The following is a 20,550-nucleotide window of genomic DNA, read 5'->3' on the forward strand; positions in this document are numbered from 1 at the left end:
AGCTGGCATAGTGTCAGTGGTGTAAGCCTAGCTGCTGGCCTAGCTGGCACAGTGGCAGGGGTATGGACTATTATCATTAGTTGCCATACCAGTCCCATGCGCCACTGCTTTTTCATGAGAGTTATCTCCCCATTCTCCCCTGTGGCACAGTCTGAATCTTATCTATTTGATATCTAGTAATATAAAATGGCATAACAAATTATTTAATGCATAAGCATATATATTGGCTGATGTATATTTGGAAATTACATTATAACCAATTCCCTGTTAGTCTCTATTTTTGTACATATGAATAAAAATTAACCCATTAATAAGGTAAAACATTTGTTCTGGTCTTGTAGACAGCATTGTATAATGTAGCTGTCAGGTATTTCTGTGACTTGTTTAAAAGTGAGTGACAGACAGCTAACACAGTAAATGCTTGGTAGGGAAGAGTCGGGTACTGCTGGAGTACTGACCAGGGAGTAAGTCTAAATCTTCTTTTCCTCCTCGTAATTGGCATTGGAGGCCTGCCACTAATCAATACTCTGCATAACAAACAACTGTTTGACTCTGAATCCATTTGACAGAAAACTGTTCGTGTTTAACAAACTACTTTATAACATAGCAGCTCACTGACAGTAGTAAGCCATAAGCACATGTTAAAAAGGTTCGCAAAGTTGCAAAATGCAGATTATGGGTTCATGGGAATACAGATCGCTACAAAGTGCCAGTGCTACGACAACACTACAATATCGATTCCCATGTTAATGATTTCCTACATTTACCAAAAAAAGTTACAAGAATTCAAATGAAAAAAAAAAACGGCTGAAACACTGTGCAATGTCCAAAGCCCCCTAGGGGTCTGGATCATGACATGAGCATGACATATTGGGGCACATTTACTTACAGGATCCACGGATTTCACAGAAAGTGCATTGTCCGACTATAATGCTGTGTGCTGTGTGATTCACTAAGATTGTGCGCCTGAAATAATGAATGTGTCCCTTTTTCAAGTCTGACAAGGTACACCATCTTTTTAGTGGTGCATGTAAGTGGTTGGGCTTGCAAAAAATTTTTAAAGTTATATCCTGCGTTCAGTCCGTATCAGTTGAACTGTCCAACAGGACGCCCCCCTGATTTGTGTCGGATGGAAGCCAGCGCAGCTGTGCCACAAAAAGGGTCGCGTGCGCCACAATCTCAGCACAGACACTTTTTAAATAATTGTGCAAGCTGTTTTAGTGCCGAAAAAGTTGCACAGTCCAACGAAAGTGTGCAGCGCGACCTTTAGTAAATGAGCCCCATTGTCCCAATGGAAGCCAAAAGTTTGAACATTCACTGGGAAATGGAAACCTATAGATTATGCTTAAGGAGATCTTTTGGTTCACGGAAAAACACTATGTGAAACTACCCTTAATTTTTCAGGAGGAATAACAGGGGAAAGTTGATAGGTCCTATGTAATTTCTACAATGTAATTACATTGGGGGTCATTTACTAAGGGCCCGATTCCCGTTTTCCCGATGTGTTACCCAAATATTTCCGATTTGCGCCGATTTTCCCTGTATTGCCCCGGGTTTTTGGTGCACGCGATCGGATTTTGGCGCATCGGCGCTGGCATGCACGTGACAGAAATCGGGGGGCGTGGCCGAACGAAAACCCGACGGATTCGGAAAAACCGCCGCCTTTAAAAAACCGAAAGTGTCGCGGAGCTTGCACTTACCTTCATTCAGGATAGGCCGGTTTATTTGAGTGCGTTCCGATGCTCTTCAGCGCAGCAGCGCCACCTGGTGGACGTCGGAGGAATTACCTTAATAAATCCCGGCTGGACTCGAATCCACCGCAGAGAACGCGCCGCTGGATCGCGAACGGACCGGGTAAGTAAATCGGCCCCATTGTAGTGCATTTTCTCTACAAAAAAAGATCCATGTTTTTTGCCATGTGTTTGTTTCCTTTTAATCTAGTAGGTGGTGCAGTTTCACACAAAAATGGTTCCTAATAATAATTACAATTCCTTTATTTATATACAGATTATGTAGCGCTACACAGAACTTGCCAAATCGTATGTATGTCTTTTGAGGCTGAAGTTTTAGCTTTTACTATAAAAGTTACCCTCTCAATTGCAGGTCAAGCTGAAGATGAAGAGCACAACCCAGGCCGTGGCATTATGGGGAAACCGGGCCCCTGCTCACAGTGTAACAGCTATAATGATAACAGATGACCAGAAAACAATCGTCACTGGAAGTTTGGAGGGGCAGATATGTCTCTGGCACTTGTCAATGGATATGAAGGTTTGTAAATTAAATGTTTTATATCCACATATCTTGTAATACAGTCATTTACTAAATAAAGAGTTTATATAGAGGTTTTTATATTCTCTGTACAATGTGCTGTACATTTTTTAAGGACAGTCGTCATCTTGACAGCAACCAATAGTTTGCTCTTGCAAAGCACAGAAATAAAACCTGCCTGTAATAGTATCCAATGTACTGTTGAGATCATATAATATGATTTCCCATTCAGTAATTTCATAAAAAGTAAGAAAATATCTAAATATGTTACATAGCAAAGTCAAAAGTGCAGTGACCTTTAATGCAGGCAGCCTCCATATGTGCCTTTCTCATATCCTAATACAACAGAGATTTTAGCTACATAGTCGTTTTATTGATCAGCTGAAATAACCAGAAAGCAATGTCTTTTCATTTGGAGACTGTTTGGGATGTTGGGAAACTCATATTAATAAATAATAGTTTCCTATTAGAAGTATGTCTGGCATCAGTGATCTGGAATTCTGTCATTTACGCCTCGGTTTGACCAGCAGAATTGTAATTACATGAGAATACTGACTGTGTCTGGTTACAATGAGAGAATCAGTCTTAGAAGAGTATAATTTTATGGTTCACATCTCTTATAACAGAAGTGTTTGGCCCAATGGGCCTTAGAGTTTCAAGGTGTGTCTTATTGTGGATGAAGGAAAAACTAGTAATATTGTATATATAAAACAATGGCTTTTAGCGAACTTCACCATTAGACACAATTCTATCTTTGTAAATCTATGAATTATACTAATATTATTGTCCTGTTATGTATTTGTTCTTAATTGCCAGGTTACATCCAGAGCAATTCTGTTTGGTCATACAGCTGCTATTACATGCGTAGCAAAGGCTCGGGAATTTGAAAAGCAACCCTATGTGGTCAGCGCATCAGAGAATGGGTACGTATCTGGCTCCTGCTAGAGAAATTTACTATTATAGGCACTAATATTTCCTACACAGTGTTATTAAAAGAAAAACGACATGAAAAATACCAATTATTTAGTTGAAGATCACGTAAATTTTATGATCGTATAGTATTCATCTAATGCTAGATGCAACCTGTGTGTTGCAACCCCTTTTGGGGTTAAACAGCCCTTTCGTGTAGATCACCTATGTCCATCAGATATGTATGTTTTCTGATGGTCTTAGGAACCCATGCTCTGCTGCTCTCCATCTGCCACACACAGCGTAAGCACACGGTCTGTGTGATATTAGATGCGGCGCATGCAATGTGTGATTATGGTGGACGCATGATGTCATCACAAGTCACAGCTGCAACATCGGAGTGAGCAGAGGCAGCAAGAGAAGGGACAGAGATGAACAAGGTAAGTATGTTATAGGTTCTTTTTTTCCTTATGCTACTTGGGGCGTTCCTGTGATTGCTGGTGTTGCTGTGACTACTGGCTACAGGAGCATGCGCTGTGACTACTGGCTGCTAGGGCAGGGGCTGTGACTTCTGGTTGCTGTGGCAGGCGCTGTGACTACTGGATACTAGGGTCAGGCACTGTGCCTACTGGATACTGGGGGCATCACTGTGTCACTATTTGCTGTGTAAGGCCTTCTTCCTTCTAAAATCAACATTTACAATTATGCTAATGAGCAAGTAGGGCTCTGGGGGTGCTACCAGAGCCCCTCCGTGCTGCAACTTACAGACTTTTACATTGGAGCACGTCCCCCCTCTCAATGTGTTAGATTACTGAAGGCAAAGGGAGGGGGAGGTGCCTAGGGAGCAGAGGAAGGGGAAACAGTGTAACAAACTGTGAAGCTATAATATAGAGGGGCTTTGGTAACACACATCTCCCACCCCCAAAGCACTTCTGGCTCAATAGTATAATTGTAAATGTTGATTTTAGAAGGAAGGAGGCCATGAATAGTAAAATATAAGAACATTACCACAGCCACAATATTAGGATCTATGAATATGTCCTTAGTTTACCATGATGGATATCAATGGTAGTGTTTCTTTAAGGTCTGCTGTAAAAATTGACAAAAAGTTTAAAATTTTTGCCCAACTGATTCCTCAATATTTCCTATGTCAGGAGGGAATTGGAGTAGTTTTGTGTTACTATTTTAACTGTCACATTTTATCAATCAAACTTCAACATCCGGATTGTAGTGATAAATAAGGCGCATGGTAGGAGAATTAAAAAGTGGAGGTTGTAGAAAAAAGTTGTAGAAAAAAGTGTGCACAATGGCAACAATTTATGACATGAAAAGTGACATATAACGCAACAGATAGAAATTCTCCCCAGAATCTACTACTTAGGTATTAGATAGTATTTTCGGTAATACAAATTAATTCCATGTTAGATCATGTAAAGCAAAAATACTCATTCCGTAGCAGATGAAAAATCTTTAACAAAAATGTGCCATCTTCAAACATTACCCTATAGTAACATATTAGTCCCACATTAAGTCATTGCCATATGTTCCCATTATGCCATTAGAACATAGTAACAAAACAATTCTAAGCATTAGGGTCACTTTGTTATAGAGAAATAAAAGGCATTACCTAAAGTCTTCTCTCCAAACTGCAAAGAGAAGGAGCTAACATGGAATAATCCTCATGGTGGTGCTGTTTAATCTTGGGAGCACATAATGGAGAAACAACATAGACACAAAACACGTGCTGTAAAATGTATGGCTGAGGTTCTGTGAAATGACCCATTTTCAGCAGGATGTAGTTCTGAAGAATGATACTTCTGGTGACACATTGATGAGACATAATGGCAGTATACGTACAATTCGTTTTATTCCAGGCATGGCCTTAAAGTTAGTGTGATGCTGAGCAGCAGGGTGTAATTACCTAAACAAAAGAAGAGACGTTCTGTATGCCATCTTCTCTTAATGACCACCACATCTTCTTCTCCCGTAATCGCTATCAAAAATGCTGTGTAAATAATAAGTGTTCACTTAAATACAGTTTTTACACTTAAAAAAAATATGACACGGAATTGTCCCCACCAACTAAGTAGAAATGACAGCGAATAACCTGAGGTTATGTCTTACAGGGAAATGTGTGTATGGAATGTCAACACCGGACACTGCATTGAGAATGCAAAGCTGCCATATAGGCACACAGCAATTTGTGTAAGTATGAAGGATTTGTCACTACACTTTGTTATGGTAACAATTGTTGCTAGAGGTATCCTAAGGTAAGGTAAGTATTCAGATTCTAATGACACAAAGCTATAATGTCAACTGTTTGCAGAAAAACATATAGGTACCTAATAGAAACCGACCATGAGGAATCTAACATCAGAAGCAGTGGCGTAACTTGAAGCTGTTGGGCCCCAGTGCAAAGTCTATGCAAGGCCCCTGACCATAATGTATGGTATGTAGTACTAGTCTTCTCATATGGGAAATTGATACCTTATGGGCCCCCTAAACCTCTTGGGCCCAGTTGCGACCGCACCCTCTGCACCCCTTCAAGTTATGCCCCTGATCAGAAGTAGATCTGATGGTAGATTCCTTCTGCCTGGCTCTCCCCTAAACTTCTTTTTACTAAACCTAGACCCTCAACCTAACGTTTTAAAATATTTAATAAAGTAATATAAAAATTACCTGCAGCGGCTACTACAGAGGCGTGGAATAGACTCGCCGGCACAGACTACTCCGAGCCCCGATCGGCTTTGCAGTACCACCCCCTAGCTTGTTGTTTTCATGTTTGAGGCTGTACTCAAGCACCATCCACACCACCAGCTTTCCACGAAGCTCTGTGCATTTTTCTGTGCTGGGTTGAGCAAATAGTCGCACATGCGCTCTACACTATGCATGTGTGCCGCTCCACTAGGGGGTGGGACTGCAAAGTCTACTGGGTAGTTAAGTAGCCTTTGCTGGCCAGGCTACTCCACGCCCCTCTAGAGATAGCAGATAATTTACATATTACTTTGCTTTAATTTTTTAAAATGTAAGGTTTAATAACATATGTAAAGTTTAAGGCAGAGTTAGACAGGAGGAATCTACCATCAGATCTACTCCAGATGATAGATTCCTCTTGGTAGGTTTACTTTAAAAGAAGTAGAGCTACTCTATACATTTATACTTTATAAAGATAGATAAACATTTCATAAATGGATGGAGGGAGAAATATACAGATATTTCATATAAAGATTAGATATAGAATCGATATTAAACATATATAATAAATAATTATTGTAGATAAATCGATACTTAGATATTGCATATGATGATTGTTATGGCAGATAGGTTTCATACATGAATTAACATTCTAGAAATACATACTGGGGCACATTTACTTACCCGCTCCATTCACTATCCAGCGGCGCGTTCTCTGCGCTGGATTCGGGTCCGGACGGGATTCATTAAGGTAGTTCCTCCGCCGTCCACCAGGTGGCGCTGCTGCGCTGAAAAGCATCGGAACGCACTGGAGTTCACCGAGCCCGGCTGAGTGAAGGTAAGTGCAAGCTCCGCAACAGATTTTTTTTTTAAATGCGGTGGCCACGTCCTCCAATTTCCATCGCGTGCATGCCAGCGCCGATGCACCACAATCCCATTGCGTGCACCAAAATCCCGGGGCAATTCAGGGGAAATCGGCGCAAATCGGAAATATTCGGGTAACACGTCGGGAAAACGTGAATCGGGCCCTTAGTAAATGACCCCCACTGTAGATAGATAGATAGATAGATAGATAGATACTGGAGATAGATAATGGAGATAGATACTGGAGATAGATAGATACTGGAGATAGATAGATAGATAGATAGATAGATAGATAGATAGATAGATAGATAGATAGATAGTGAAATAAGTCCTTTACTTCACCATGTGTGTAAATAAAGGACAACCACATATGTTTCACTGACTGGGAGTACTGTTTTTTTGTGTGAAATTACCATTGGACACTTGTTGGTTTAAGGATTTGGATAACACCCTGACCCATAGACTGTGCAGCTGCGTTTTGCTATTTTTGTGTTGTTAGATAATATTAGCCATTTGCTATGCTGGCTTGATATTACCTATGGTCTGCACAGAAGCACGGTATGGAGGCAGTGCTTCTTTGCTGGAATCAGTGTAGTTATCCTCCTTACTGGCCGCAGCTTTAATTACAGCTCAGCCAACAAAGGGAAATCTTTATTTCTCCACTGACACATCACCAGGTAGTGTTCCAGTCAATAGACTGTGTACAACAGATAAACAGAGGCCGTTCTTATCTGTACTTTAGTGTTATTTAAGCAAATCCTTTTGTTCCTATTATATAAATTGTCTAAATTCCTGAATAAAGTGATCAGTATTTCATAGAATAATATTCGTCTTGTTCTGTTGTTGCTGGCAGTACTACCATTGCTCATTCCGCATGACAGGCGAAGGTTGGCTGCTCTGCTGTGGTCACTATCAAGACATCCTCATTGTTGATGCAAAGACCTTGCAAGTCCTTCATAATTTCAAGTCTCAGTGTTCAGACTGGATTTGTTGCATGTGCATTGTGCACTCTACCAGAATTCAAGGTGAGCAGACCTAGGGGTCCGTCTATACAAATAATGCACATTTGTGGAGATTCCCAGGATACAGGAACCATGTCTGTATGACGTTGCAGTTTTATGGCTGATGTTTGAACTGCAGATAAGTCTTTACTATGTCTTAACCTTTCAACTTGTACAACATGTTGGTGTAGGTATCTAGTATGACCAGGATACTGTGATTCCTTTAATAGGTCCAACTTTTCAGTCAATAATCTTAGGGATGAGTATTTTATAAGCAAATATGGCTCATTTTGTTATAGCACAGATTTCAAGTGACCAAAATTTTAGTATTTTAGGCCTAACATACTACATGTTGGCGGTTGTCCAGCTTATGTGTCACATTGGAGCCCAACCCTTTTTACCAGGAAAACAGACATGTTATTTATAATCATGGACAAACCCTTGAAATAAAATTCTCAAATTTCATAGCCCTAGTGATGTTTACACAATAAAGATCATTGTTAACCCCCAACTTAACAATTGTACTCAGTTTTATTGCTGTTTTAGCTCATATCACTCCCCAGGCTGGTCAGTATAAAATTAGTGTTGGCAGGGACTCTCTAAGCAGACACATTATGATCCCACTGTTCTAGGAAATGCTGTGCTGACAATGTGCTTAAATTTATCAGGGTGCAGGTTTATGTACACTTTCATTTAGCTTCTAAATAGAAAGAGAGATGAGACAGATCAGAGATGAGAGCTCCATGAGATGCATATAACACATCACATAACACATGATATTTCTCAGCTGTGCTATCACAGCCATAACATACACTGTCAGCTCTGCTGTGCCTCCCTCCCCTGGATAAAGACATTATTTGTATGTAGCTTGTAGCTTTACACTCCTCGCGCTGTTGCTTGCCCTGAGTGTGTGTGTGACTGTAAGCTCATCTTGGAATGTAAGGGTGAGGGGGCTGCTGCAAAGAGGCGTTGACTCCTTGAACAATGTGTCCTGCTCGACTCTAGATTTCTGATTTAGGGTTAGATCCCGGGCAACTGAAATTATGTACATCTGGAATTATATCTGGGAAATGCTGTATTTTGTTAATAACAGTGAATTAGAGAATGGGTTATTTTGTTATGCTGAGTATATTTAAAAATCGTGTCTTCGTGGGAATACCCCTTTAATTATGACATTTTCCCAGAAATGATTTTAGCTTGGAGCAAATAAAAAAACTGATGAAATCAGACACAATTGGATTGAAATCGGAGGTCTTTAGACTTATTAGAGATTATCCACTTTATATTAATTTTGGCAATTCATATCACCAGAAAAGAAAAACATGTCTAATCAGCCATTTGTTCCTGTTTTATCCCATATAATGTTATAACCCTGTAGCTTATTTTAGATGATCAGTGAAAAAATACATGTTACTTATATTGTACTCTCTAACATTATGCTGTATATTACTGTATAAAGACAATTTTAGGGGAGATGTGTCTAAGAGGAGAATTGTTCTTGTAGTCTATGGTAACCAATCAGAGTTAAGCTTTCATTTTCCCACAACTGTTTATAAATTTAAGGCTGAGCTCAGATTGGTTTCAATGGGCAACTAAAACAGTTTTACCTCAGACACTTCTGATAAATCTCCCCCAATGTCCTTAAACCACTGTTCTAGTTAGTAATTCATACTTTATTTTTGCAGAAGATTCATTAGTTGCAATATCAACTGCTGGAGAGTTAAAAGTATGGGACCTCTCATCCTCTGTTAATAGCATTCAGGTGGGTATTACTATTAATTACTTTAATGAGATATTTTAAGGTTTACACCTTTAAAGGTATTAATCTGGGACATTTCTCAGAAGTTTCTGAGAGCAGAACTGTTGTAGTTGCCCATGACAACCAATCAGAGCTCAGCTCTCATTTTATAAACAGCTGTGGGAAAATGAAAGCTGAACTCTGAGAGGTTTCCATGGGCAACTGGAACAGTTTTACCTCAGACACTTCTCATAAATCTCTCTATGTCTATAATTGTTGAACCCCTATGGACCCTGACCCCCATAAATGAATACAAAAAAATACTACATAAAGCAAGCCTTATTGCAGTAGTGTATTACTTGGACAGTTACATAGGAGAACAATTGTTCATTAAAAAACATAGAACACCAAATATACAATGGGCAATAATCCAATGTAACAAGTAACAGTTTGTGAACTCGCTTGGCCACACATCAGGTTTGGGTTTTAGGTATAAGTGATACAATTGGCTTGCACCGGGGGCAGTTTATGACACAGGCAGTTTGAGCAGTTGTCCAATGCCCTAGGCTTCTAGGCAGCCCAAGGGGCCCCAAACCAAATGTAATTTGCTATAGAGATAATAAAAAGAGTGAACTCCAGCACTGTAATTCTCATCCATGTGTGTCGCTTCAAAACACACATGTATACAAGAGTACTTGCAGGACCTTTGAAGGTCTTCCAAAGATCCTTGGATTGCAGAAGTGAAAGCTGACTGATTATACACCCCCTTGGTCATGGTATTTTATATGTAGTCAATATATATACCTACTTGTAGCCCATGCCTCACAATAGTCTTAAAGGGGTATTCTCGTCTGGGCATTCACATTCACTTTGATTAATCTGCCATTAATAAACATTTCTTCAATAGATGTTGTTAAAAAAAATGTTCCTGTGTGAAGATAATTTTCCATAAACGTAGTGATATGGTCCCTTAGAAACGAGATAGCTTCCTCGGATACGGCCACCTCTGCTGAAGGGATTGCACAAAGAAACAAAAAGTTTTTGTATATGAAATATCTGAGAATTACTACATGTCGCACAGACGTCCTGTAGTGATGATCACTGAAGCCAGGTGGTCAGGCAAGGCACAATAGTACATGTCTGGCCACTGCTGCCTAAATGTGACGTGGTCGTAACCGAGGAAGCTATCTCGTTTCTAAGGGACAACATGGCTATCTTTATGGGAAATTATCTTCACACAGGAACATTTTTTTTAATAACATCCAATTGAAGAAATGTTTATATATGGAAGATTAATGAAACTGAATGTGAATGCCGAGACGAGAATACCCCTTTAATCTTTATACCCTTAACCTCCTGTTCATTGATCTGAACTTTGCTCTAACAATGTCATGAGTACCTCATTAATCGCTGGCCTTAAATAAAATAAAACACAGTATATTCAGGCCTTCTTTCTTCCAGTAAGAGCAATCCTGGGACTATTAGGTTGTGCACATTTTTTTGGGAATTTATTCATAATCAGTAAGATTCCACCAACAAATCCCACTATTATCCCAAATAAGGCTACTTTATAAAGAGAGGGATATACCTTTGCTACAAAATCAACCAAAACCCTCACAAAGCTGCATCAAATGCCACATTTCATATTAGTCTTTTATGTCCGCATAGTCATTTGCTGGCCAATGACCCTTTGGCTACACAATAGGGAGAATATACCTAGAAACTAATAGGATTTGAAAAAGGTGTAAAGGATTTCCTGCATTGGGATAATATTTAGACTTATGTTACATTATTACATTGCATGTGTTAGATATGTAGAAACAAAATTAAACAATGGAAGATTTGTAAAAATAATAACGTAATAATATTTTTAACCTACAGGAAAAGCTAAATGTGTATGAAACAGAATCAAAGTGTTTGGAGACAGCGAATTACAGCGCGGTGCGATTCTGCACGTACACGGAGAGGTTACTGCTGGTGATTTGCTCCAGTTCCTGGAAGGTGCTGATCTTCTTATTAGACTCTATGTTTCTTTCTCTGTAACAGCATGAACAGCCTGGAAAATAACCGCTTGTGCTGATATCCATATTTTTCTCACTGTATGGAGATGTTAAGCTTATAAAGTGTCACTTCTCATCTTCATGAAATTACACGGCTGGGATATGAAATCTTTTATTCTCTCTACAGGTTGTCAACAAAGAATGTAGTTCTGTTCAGATTACATGAAAAACTTTTTTTCCTACATAAATGGGAATAGTGCTGTTAGCCCACAGTAGAGCCAGTGATGTATAAGGAGAACCTGCTACCATAAAAATGTCACATTTACCAGCATTGTGTTGTAAATCCGCAGGAGTTGAATAGATTGATATATAGTTTTGTGGGGAAAAATTCTGTATATCTTACATACTGTTTCAAATCACTGTTCTTTCTTTATGTTTTGGAGTATATGGCTCAGTAAATGCCTATCAATGATTGATTGGCACCACCCACTGGACACCTAAGAATTGAAAGAGCAAGTATTTCAATGAGTAAATTACAAGTTATGCTGAGTCTTTTTCAGGTATTGTCAATCTTCTCAGCACCTTCTGCTCTATAACATAGTGCTGAGCAGACAACTTAAATGAAATCTAAATTCAAAATCAAGAATGAAAAACCAGGGGCATGATAAATCAACATTAGCATAATTTAAAAAGTTAAAGGGAACCTGGCACCAGAAGAGTCGCATCCATGCAATCTGCCAGCCTGCCCACGCTATGATGCAGTGGTGTCGCCGCTGATGACTTCATAAGTGGCGACACCGCCGTATCATAATGTACGCCGGCCGGCAGATCGCATGGACGGCGAAGAGAAGAAAGAAAAGGAGCCACGACCAAGGAACGGGGGTGAGTATTGCCGAAGGGTGAGCATTAAGTTACTTTATTTTTATGTTCTTGGCATACAGGGGGCTGGCTGGCTCTATACTACATGCAGCTGGCTGTATACTACAGAGGGCTGGCTGGCTGTATACTACATGAGACTGGCTGTATACTACATGGGGCTGGCTGTATACTACATGGTGCTGGCTGTATACTACATGGGGATGGCTGTATATTACAGGGGGCTGGCAGGCTAAATACTACAGGGGGCTGGTAGGCTGTATACTACAGGGGGCTGGCAGGCTGTATACTACAGGGGGCTGGCTGGCTGTATACTACATGGGGCTGGCTGTGTACTACATGGGGGCTGGCTGGCTGTATACTACATGGGGCTGGCTGTATACTACAGGGGGCTGGCTGGCTGTATACTACTGGGGGCTGGCAGGCTGTATACTACAGGGGGCTGGTAGGATGTATACTACAGGGGGCTGGCAGGCTTTATACTACATGGGGCTGGCTGGCTGTATACTACATGGGACTGGCTGTATACTACATGGGGGCTGGCTGGCTGTATACTACACCCTCGGATTATACTTGAGTCAATAGGATTTCCCAGTTTTTGGTGGTAAAATTAGGGGTCTCAGCTTTTACTCCGGTCGCCTTATACTTGATTATATACGATATATTTTCTGTAGAGAAGCCCATTCAGAAGTCTGCTATGGGGCCCTGCCACTCCTAGTAACACCCCTGCGGCAGGGGTCCATGTCCAGCGTGCACACCCAATGTGCATTTCAGAGATACTCCTCTGTCAGGGGTCCATACATTTTTTTTTTTTGTATATCAGGGCTTTATACAGGGTTTCTTGAATTGTTCAAGGTATAAAATAGGATTTCTGATATCCACAGACCAATGTGTGATTGGCTGGGGTTTGATTCTTGGTACTCCACAATAAGCTCATAATAATTGTGTGTGGAGGTCTCTTTATATTAACCATAGATTTAATACTAAAGCTGAGCCCCACTAACTATTCTAGGACAGAGTACCAGTCATATCCTCACCAAGATGATTCTGTTTTACAAACTATAGTGAACCTATAGCAGCACTCAACAATTCTTACAAGTCTATCACCAGGGTTCAGGATTTGCTGCTAAAACAACCACTGATCACACATTGACAGAACATCCTAAGGTGTAATGTTAACAATAGTGAACCTTTTTTCAACCAAACTAAGCTTATCCTGCTCTATAACATGCCACATTCATTTCAGACTACTTGAACAACAATTCAAATCCAATGTAAACTTTTACATTCATATTCATCCTGAAATCATCCCTCTATCTGTGCTAAGTACCAGTCATAGCCACATTGGGAGGATTTAGTGTGACTTACAGCAGTGAATCTGACTGTCCCTACCGTTTGCCAATTTTTGGGTCTTGACTAAATTGTATTTTTTAACCTATTGACCTGAAAGCATCTTAGTAGCAATACTGGCACTTCCTAGTCTAATTTTATGCATGTAAAGTCCTAAAAATTATGAATATTCTCTCTTTATACATTGTTCTCATATTCTGCAGAACATTATAGACATTTACAGACAAAATAAGCCAGTAAAGAAAATTACATAGTCAGATTGGATGAAGAGCTTACAATCCATAAGAGTGATTCTCTAAATTCTCTAACAGGTATCTAATGTTTGTGGTACTGCTCTAATATCAGTTTTATGACTCTCTTTTTCTCCAGGTCTATGATTACTGTGATTTTTCTCTACTTTGTGGCGATGTTTGTAAAAGTGGCCAGAATTTTGCTGGGGGGGAGTTCCTAGCTACTAACCGACTTATCATCTGGACACAGGATGGGCACAGCTATATCTACCAGCTGCTGAACAGGTGGGCTCACACAGGACTGGGGTATGATAAGTCCAGGTACAAAGTAAGCTGTTTGTAAGTGTATTGTAGAAAATCCCTGCTTGTCACACTTGATCAAAACCCATAACAAAACCCCTTTGACATTAGAACATTTGGCTTGAGTTTGGCACTCTTCAGTCTTTATGTGAAGCAGCAGGAGATGAAGAAATAAGATTACCCATGTAGAACTTGATTGGGCAGATGGTGCTATGATTTCCAAGAACACAAAAGTAATTAGTTTCCATCTTTGCAACTTTTCTTTTGGTGCTAAGAATTTTAACCCCATCAGTCACCTTTTTGTTTGATGTCATTTTAATGCCTCATGTTGCTTTCTTTCTGCAGTGGCCTTTCTAAAAGTGTATGTCCGGGTGATGGAGGATTACTTAAAGAAACAATCACCCCTCACTTGCTGTGCTCCACAAGGGTGATGGAGGAGGTATTTTTTTGTACTTTTATCCACAACATACAAATAAATCACTCAAAATATTTTACTTCCATTAGGTTAATTCAAGTAAATTAATCCTTAGCTTCATACTGACTTATCCGGATGCTTGTCAAATCCATTAAGGGGAGGTGGAAATAAGAGAAAGGTGTTTTTCTTATAACACAACTACATAGCAGATGACCTATTGTAAATGCAGCAGGAACATCCGTTCAGATGTAAAAAAGGACAATGGTAAAGAATAGGTCGACACACAAAGGAAACTGAATGGGTTGAAAACATGTGATAAATATGACAAAGTAATTACATGTTGTCATTATGTAACTGTACAGAGAAGAAACAAGATGAGGGGTTTGATATCTGAAAGGCGCAAACATTATTTTGTCATAATAGCACAAGCCTTTATTGCATCTGTGGTGTAAATCACAAAGCCCCTTAACTAGCCCAGCCATTAGTGTCCTTATAAAGCCCCTGCCTCCTGTGCAGTGGTACCGCCAGCCACTATAGAGGAACAGCAATCATACAAGAACCAGTCAATCCTAAAGATGTATTGCAAAACTTTATGAAATTCTTAAACTTTCTTAAAATTTGTTGATGGTTATTTTAATGACAAGGTAAGTGAGACATTCATCGGATGCCTGCTACAAATGTTTTATACTCTAAATAAATAATGTGCATAATGATGTTAAAACATATATAAAAATTGGATGTAAATGAAACATATATGTGTGATAGTCTTGAAGGGATTTTCCACTTTTGTTGAGGCAGAATTTGTTGAAAAATAAAAAAAAATGTTATTCTTACCCTTTGGACAGTATGTTTGAGGCCAGGAATTGGCTCAGATGTAACTTGCACGTAATGTAAATTGTGGACAAAACGAACGGGTGTAACAAATGGTTGCCACTGGAGACCGGGATAACATCCATAGTGGAAAGTATAACTTTAGCTTCTATTTTTCCACCAATGCCTTACATCTCAGCTGAGACCTTTGATACTTCCATTTTTTTTTCAAATTCAAAGAATACGTAAGTTATCTATTCCACGGACTGAACAGAAAAAAGTTGGGCACTGCTTACGGTTAAGGAATGTCAAATTTCATCACAAAGTTCAGCAATATTTTACTGTCTGAACATAAAATAAGTTAAAGCCATTTTATTATTAAAAGTAGAGATTAGACACCCATTGTAAAGGAAGCTTAAAAAGAAGCTGTGGATATACTGTATGTAGTTTATGGAACCACATAAAAACTGAGTTTCCTCTAAAATGAGAGACAGGAAAATAGTTGCAGTTTTTGGATTGTAAAACATTTGTAATTAAAACTGTTTTACCTTCTGCTATTTTAAACAGAGTTCTTCATGTACTATGGGATTCATCAATGAAAGAAAAGAACCATTTTTTAAAATACTGTATTCCGGTGATGTAAGTGGGAAACTCAGCTTCTGGCATATCCCTGATGTTCCAGTATCACAGTGTGATGGTTCTCCTTTGGGTAAGATATGTATTTTACACTAGACTATCAGAACAAATTACAATGTTAAAAATGATGTTTATTAAAAATAATTGTTCCTATGCCCCACATGAAGTATATATAAGAACACAGTTCTGGACTATCTATCACCCTATAGTGACCATAAATGTTGACCATAGTGTTTTTACCAACCTTAAGGCGTTTAGTAAGATATGGAAAGTTGTGTGTAATACTTAACTATGTTGTAGCAACAAATGCTAACTAAAGGGTACACATTTTTGATATTTCTATTTATTTATTAAAATTTATTTACCCATTCATATGTCCATGGATGTCCATACAAAGTCCATTACGGTAATTTTACAAAAGTTACAAATATTCTAGTAATAATTTCCTGAATGACCCCCATAATTCAAAATATATTAGAAAATTGTATTTTTTTTTCATGCAATGCTGCCAAAACATTAATATAAAAAAAAATATTAAGTCTTTAATATATAGTAGACAAAATTAAGATCCAAAACCATGGACTTATTATTATTATTATTATTATTATTATTATCTCTTCTTCTAGACATCTAGCCAGTTTTCCATAGAGTTTTCCAGAGAAGTGACCAAGCATCAAGCATAACTAATAAAGAGATGTAACCACTTAACCAAAAGAGGACAATACTCTTCTGGGAAATTGTGTAAATCCTCTTGTGTTCAACACTTACCACAAGGCTTAAAAGGAATCCTAAAATTAGTGTTTGGATTGTGATAGCAAAGGACCAGATTAACATTTCCACTTTACTACATGAGAAATTAGTAGTCCTGCTTTCGACTACATAGTCAGAAGACCATAAACTACGTTGTTCTCTAACTTATGGTGTAAATAGCCTACTGAGATGTATTGAAAAATATCGTCTCAGTCCTTTCTCTTACAGAAATTTTGATGATGTAATCATCTGTCAGTGATAATGGTGGCAGTCAGATGTTATCACAAGTTTATCTATACTGGTCCTGGGGTTGGCAGCACGCAGTAGATGAGTATGTGTAGCGGACAATAGACATCTTTACTCTGAAACCTTCTTGTTTAACTAATAACATATTTCATTGATAGTTCTATTTGAGAAAGTGACAGAGTTTGGCAAATATTGACCTGACATCTACTCTATAGATAAGAAGTTTCAGAGATAAGGACTACAATTCGTTATTATGTTCTGGATAGAAGGCATTTCATGTCCGTACAATAGCTTCACTTTCCTTTAATGATAATGGTGATATGCTCTGTGTATTTTTTTTAGAGATACCACTAAAGGTAAACGTAACTCTTCAGGAAATGTTTGACAGACATAAATCGATGTCTGAAGGAATCATAGATCATCTATGTACCCCTGACGATGGAGTGGCATTTGCCACAGTCACTGCCTCCCTTTACATACCCAGCCTTGATAAGCTGGTGTGTGGCTGTGAAGATGGTAGCATTGTCATAACGTTTGCATTGCATGCCGCCAGGGCAAGGCTTCTCCAAGACCATCCCCTATTAAGAGGTAATACTGATGACACCACAAATTTATAGTTTACCTAAATAAGAAATCATTTCTATGTAATGTATTATATGATATTATTGCATCTGAATAGGCATTATATGAAAATATGATGAGCTATTCAGAGATAAAATGGTCAAACATAGAACCCAGACCTTGAATAAGGTGTGTCAGGGTTCTAATATAGTGACCCATAACATTAGAGTTACTTTAACTTAACCTGCACTATGATGGCACCATAATTCTTGATGGAAATTTCCATGACTGGTCATGTGATGGAGGTACAGGACACGTTACTTACATGCGTTATCTGAGCTGTGTCTTTAAAGCTTGACCTCTCCACTGAGCATATAAGTCGTTCAGCAGGAGGAAGCTGGTGGTGAATAGTGATGAGCGGATTGACTGAAATTCGGGTTTGGCCAAGTTCATTCGAAACCCAGTTTAAAGAATCTGTTCTGGTCCTGGTACCGAACCAGGACCTGAACCTGCACCAGTAATATCCGTGATCGGTGATAGCAACAGTTGTAAGCAACATTTAAAATAATGCGGCTACACATGTGCTGGCGCTCAGATGATGTCATCAGGCAGCGACGATCCTCCTCAAAATGGTGGCATCCTGTGATGTTCAGTATCAGCGCTCAGCCAAAGCTACTTAAATGCCGCTGGTGACTTTGCAAGGGGCATTTAAATATTTAATGTCTGCTGGCACCAATGAGGGTGCAGACACACGTTCAGTTTTTCAGATGTAGTTTTTGAAGACAAAAGTGTGGATGATAAAGATTTAAGACATATAATGATAGGTGCTACTACTTCTACTATTTTTACTCCACTCCTTGTTTGGACATCAAAAATTGCTTCTGAAGGACTGAACGTGTGTCCACACCCTTGAAGGTATTAATGGCAGGAGGAGGTGAGCGGGGTTGTTGAGCTAAACCCAGACCTGAAATTCTAATGAAGTTCATGGTCATGTTCGAGTAACCCGAACTTGCAAAATTTGGTATGAGCCTGAACTTTGTGGTTCTGGCCCGCACAACACTAGTTAGCCTGCATTTACACTTTGCTTTTAGCTCATGACATATACACTGAGGGTACCTGTTGACATATATACCGTATTATGTGAAAAAGACAGGATGGAAAGATGTAGAAAAGTATGACTGGGTTCACACCTTATTCCCACCGCCGTTTCCTTACAACATATGGCATGGACGTATCCTACTCTATACTTATACTGTGGGACATGTCGCCCAGTGACTTCTCCTCCATGCTGAATAGGAGGATCGAACAATGGCAGCAGACAGCGATTGGCTGCTGCTGATGTTACGAGTGTTTCCCCGGTAATATTACCGGAGTCCTCCCTCCTGCTGAGCAATGTATCTGCTTGCTACGTCTTTCAATCCTGTCTTTTTCATAGGACATGTCATATACTGAGTAGAAGAAGGCAAGAACTATGCCTCTGTCTGCCAGTATGTGTCAGCACAATCAGCGTATACATCAGAAGCCTTCCTGTCTTGTTCCTGTTTATGCTGAATGTATACTAAAAAAGAAATGTGAACCCAGCCTACAACTTTACATCCTGCTTCTTTCTGCTGAGCATCATAATACTCTCGGCAGAGGCAATAGAAGCCTATAGGGAGTGGATGCAATGGCTCCCAGCCTCTGCTAAGCAGGAAGGAGGCCTTTAGTGATGTCACTGTCCATAAAAGGACAGTGACAACGCTGGGGAAACACCCCTTACATGGGTAGCCAATCACTGGCTAGTTCAACCCCCCTTTTGCCCCTCCCGTCGCATTCAGGAAGAAGGAGAAGCAAAAATCAAGGTCTAAACCTAGTCTAAGAGTATGAAACCATGGCCAGAAAACAATGTGCTTAAAATGGGACCATATCTGCCCTCACATTAAAGGCATATCCTAGTGACCAAAACATTTGATCACTCCTAAATTAGGAAACTCCTAAACCAATTTCTTACTATTTGCACTAAGCAATAGGAGCAGCCGGTCTCATTACTTTAGCATTAAAGAGGTATTTTTACATAATATTTTGTCAAGCTGATTCCAATGTACAAACCTCCCATTTGCTTTAATGGGAGCAGAATCCTGCATTGTCCTTACACAATAAATGGATCTATGTATCCATCCAGCTGATGGACATGAGTGCAGGCTGTCCACACCTCCAGCGATCTTACATTGATCTACCCTATATATATAGGCCATTAATATGTTTTGCCAGGAAAACACGTAAAGAAATATCACCTCTGCCTTTGCTCAGGTTTTTATGTTGATGAGTTCAGAACAAATTCAGAAACATTTGTGCCTTATTATCTGTATTGTTGCTTCTAGGTTCCTTGCCACATAAGATCTTTGCAGGCCATGATAGCAGTGTGACAAGTTTACTTTACCCACATGGACGTTCGGAGAAGTATGATCCAAGTTGGCTCATTTCTGGGGATCAGAATTCATCTATAATTTGGAGAGATGTGTTCACAGGGGAAATATTTCACAGGTTCACTCTGCAGTCTGGTGCAATCCTAAAGCTGCTCGTCCCACCTAATGACTACAAAGTAAGGAGAAAAGTTCTTGAAGAGAATATATGCTATATGCAGAGTGTGCAAACTTGTAGAACACAGTTTGCCATTTAGTACAAACCATTGTGATGTTGAGTAATTGGTATCTATCATGCATTGAAATAGAACACCAATGCAGATGTTAGAAGCATGGGCAATTGAGAAAGCCATGGGCCCTGGGAGCTATGAATATTATAGTCCCTACAAGTCTGGATATGGCAATAGAATCATGGTTCTTGGAGAATGGAGGATGCGCATCTTCAATCTTTGAAAATGGCACCTGTGTACATATGAATTGAGAGCAGGAACATATGTACA

At 39.4% G+C, this 20,550-nt stretch overlaps 1 protein-coding gene across 6 annotated transcripts in view; it reads left to right on the top strand.

Annotated features, from left to right (window-relative positions):
• Nucleotides 1-20,550, top strand: part of WDR72 (WD repeat domain 72) — a 135,826-nt gene that overhangs the window by 25,862 nt on the left and 89,414 nt on the right. For 4 of the 6 annotated variants that reach the window (XM_072148193.1, XM_072148189.1, XM_072148190.1 and 1 more), the window contains exons 2-12: nt 2,104-2,268; nt 3,085-3,191; nt 5,304-5,382; nt 7,589-7,760; nt 9,422-9,498; nt 11,356-11,475; nt 14,070-14,215; nt 14,576-14,669; nt 16,023-16,164; nt 17,430-17,675; nt 20,009-20,229. In XM_072148193.1, coding sequence (XP_072004294.1) covers nt 2,116-2,268; nt 3,085-3,191; nt 5,304-5,382; nt 7,589-7,760; nt 9,422-9,498; nt 11,356-11,475; nt 14,070-14,215; nt 14,576-14,669; nt 16,023-16,164; nt 17,430-17,675; nt 20,009-20,229 — 1,557 coding nt within the window. In that variant the 5' untranslated portion in view covers nt 2,104-2,115. Of the gene's footprint in view, nt 1-2,103; nt 2,269-3,084; nt 3,192-5,303; nt 5,383-7,588; nt 7,761-9,421; nt 9,499-10,110; nt 10,251-11,355; nt 11,476-14,069; nt 14,216-14,575; nt 14,670-16,022; nt 16,165-17,429; nt 17,676-20,008; nt 20,230-20,550 lie in introns of those variants that run through there. The other 2 variants (XM_072148192.1, XM_072148195.1) reach the window with 2 other exon arrangements.

This window comes from Engystomops pustulosus, chromosome 4, assembly GCF_040894005.1.
Source record: "Engystomops pustulosus chromosome 4, aEngPut4.maternal, whole genome shotgun sequence".
Lineage (NCBI taxonomy): Eukaryota > Metazoa > Chordata > Amphibia > Anura > Leptodactylidae > Engystomops > Engystomops pustulosus.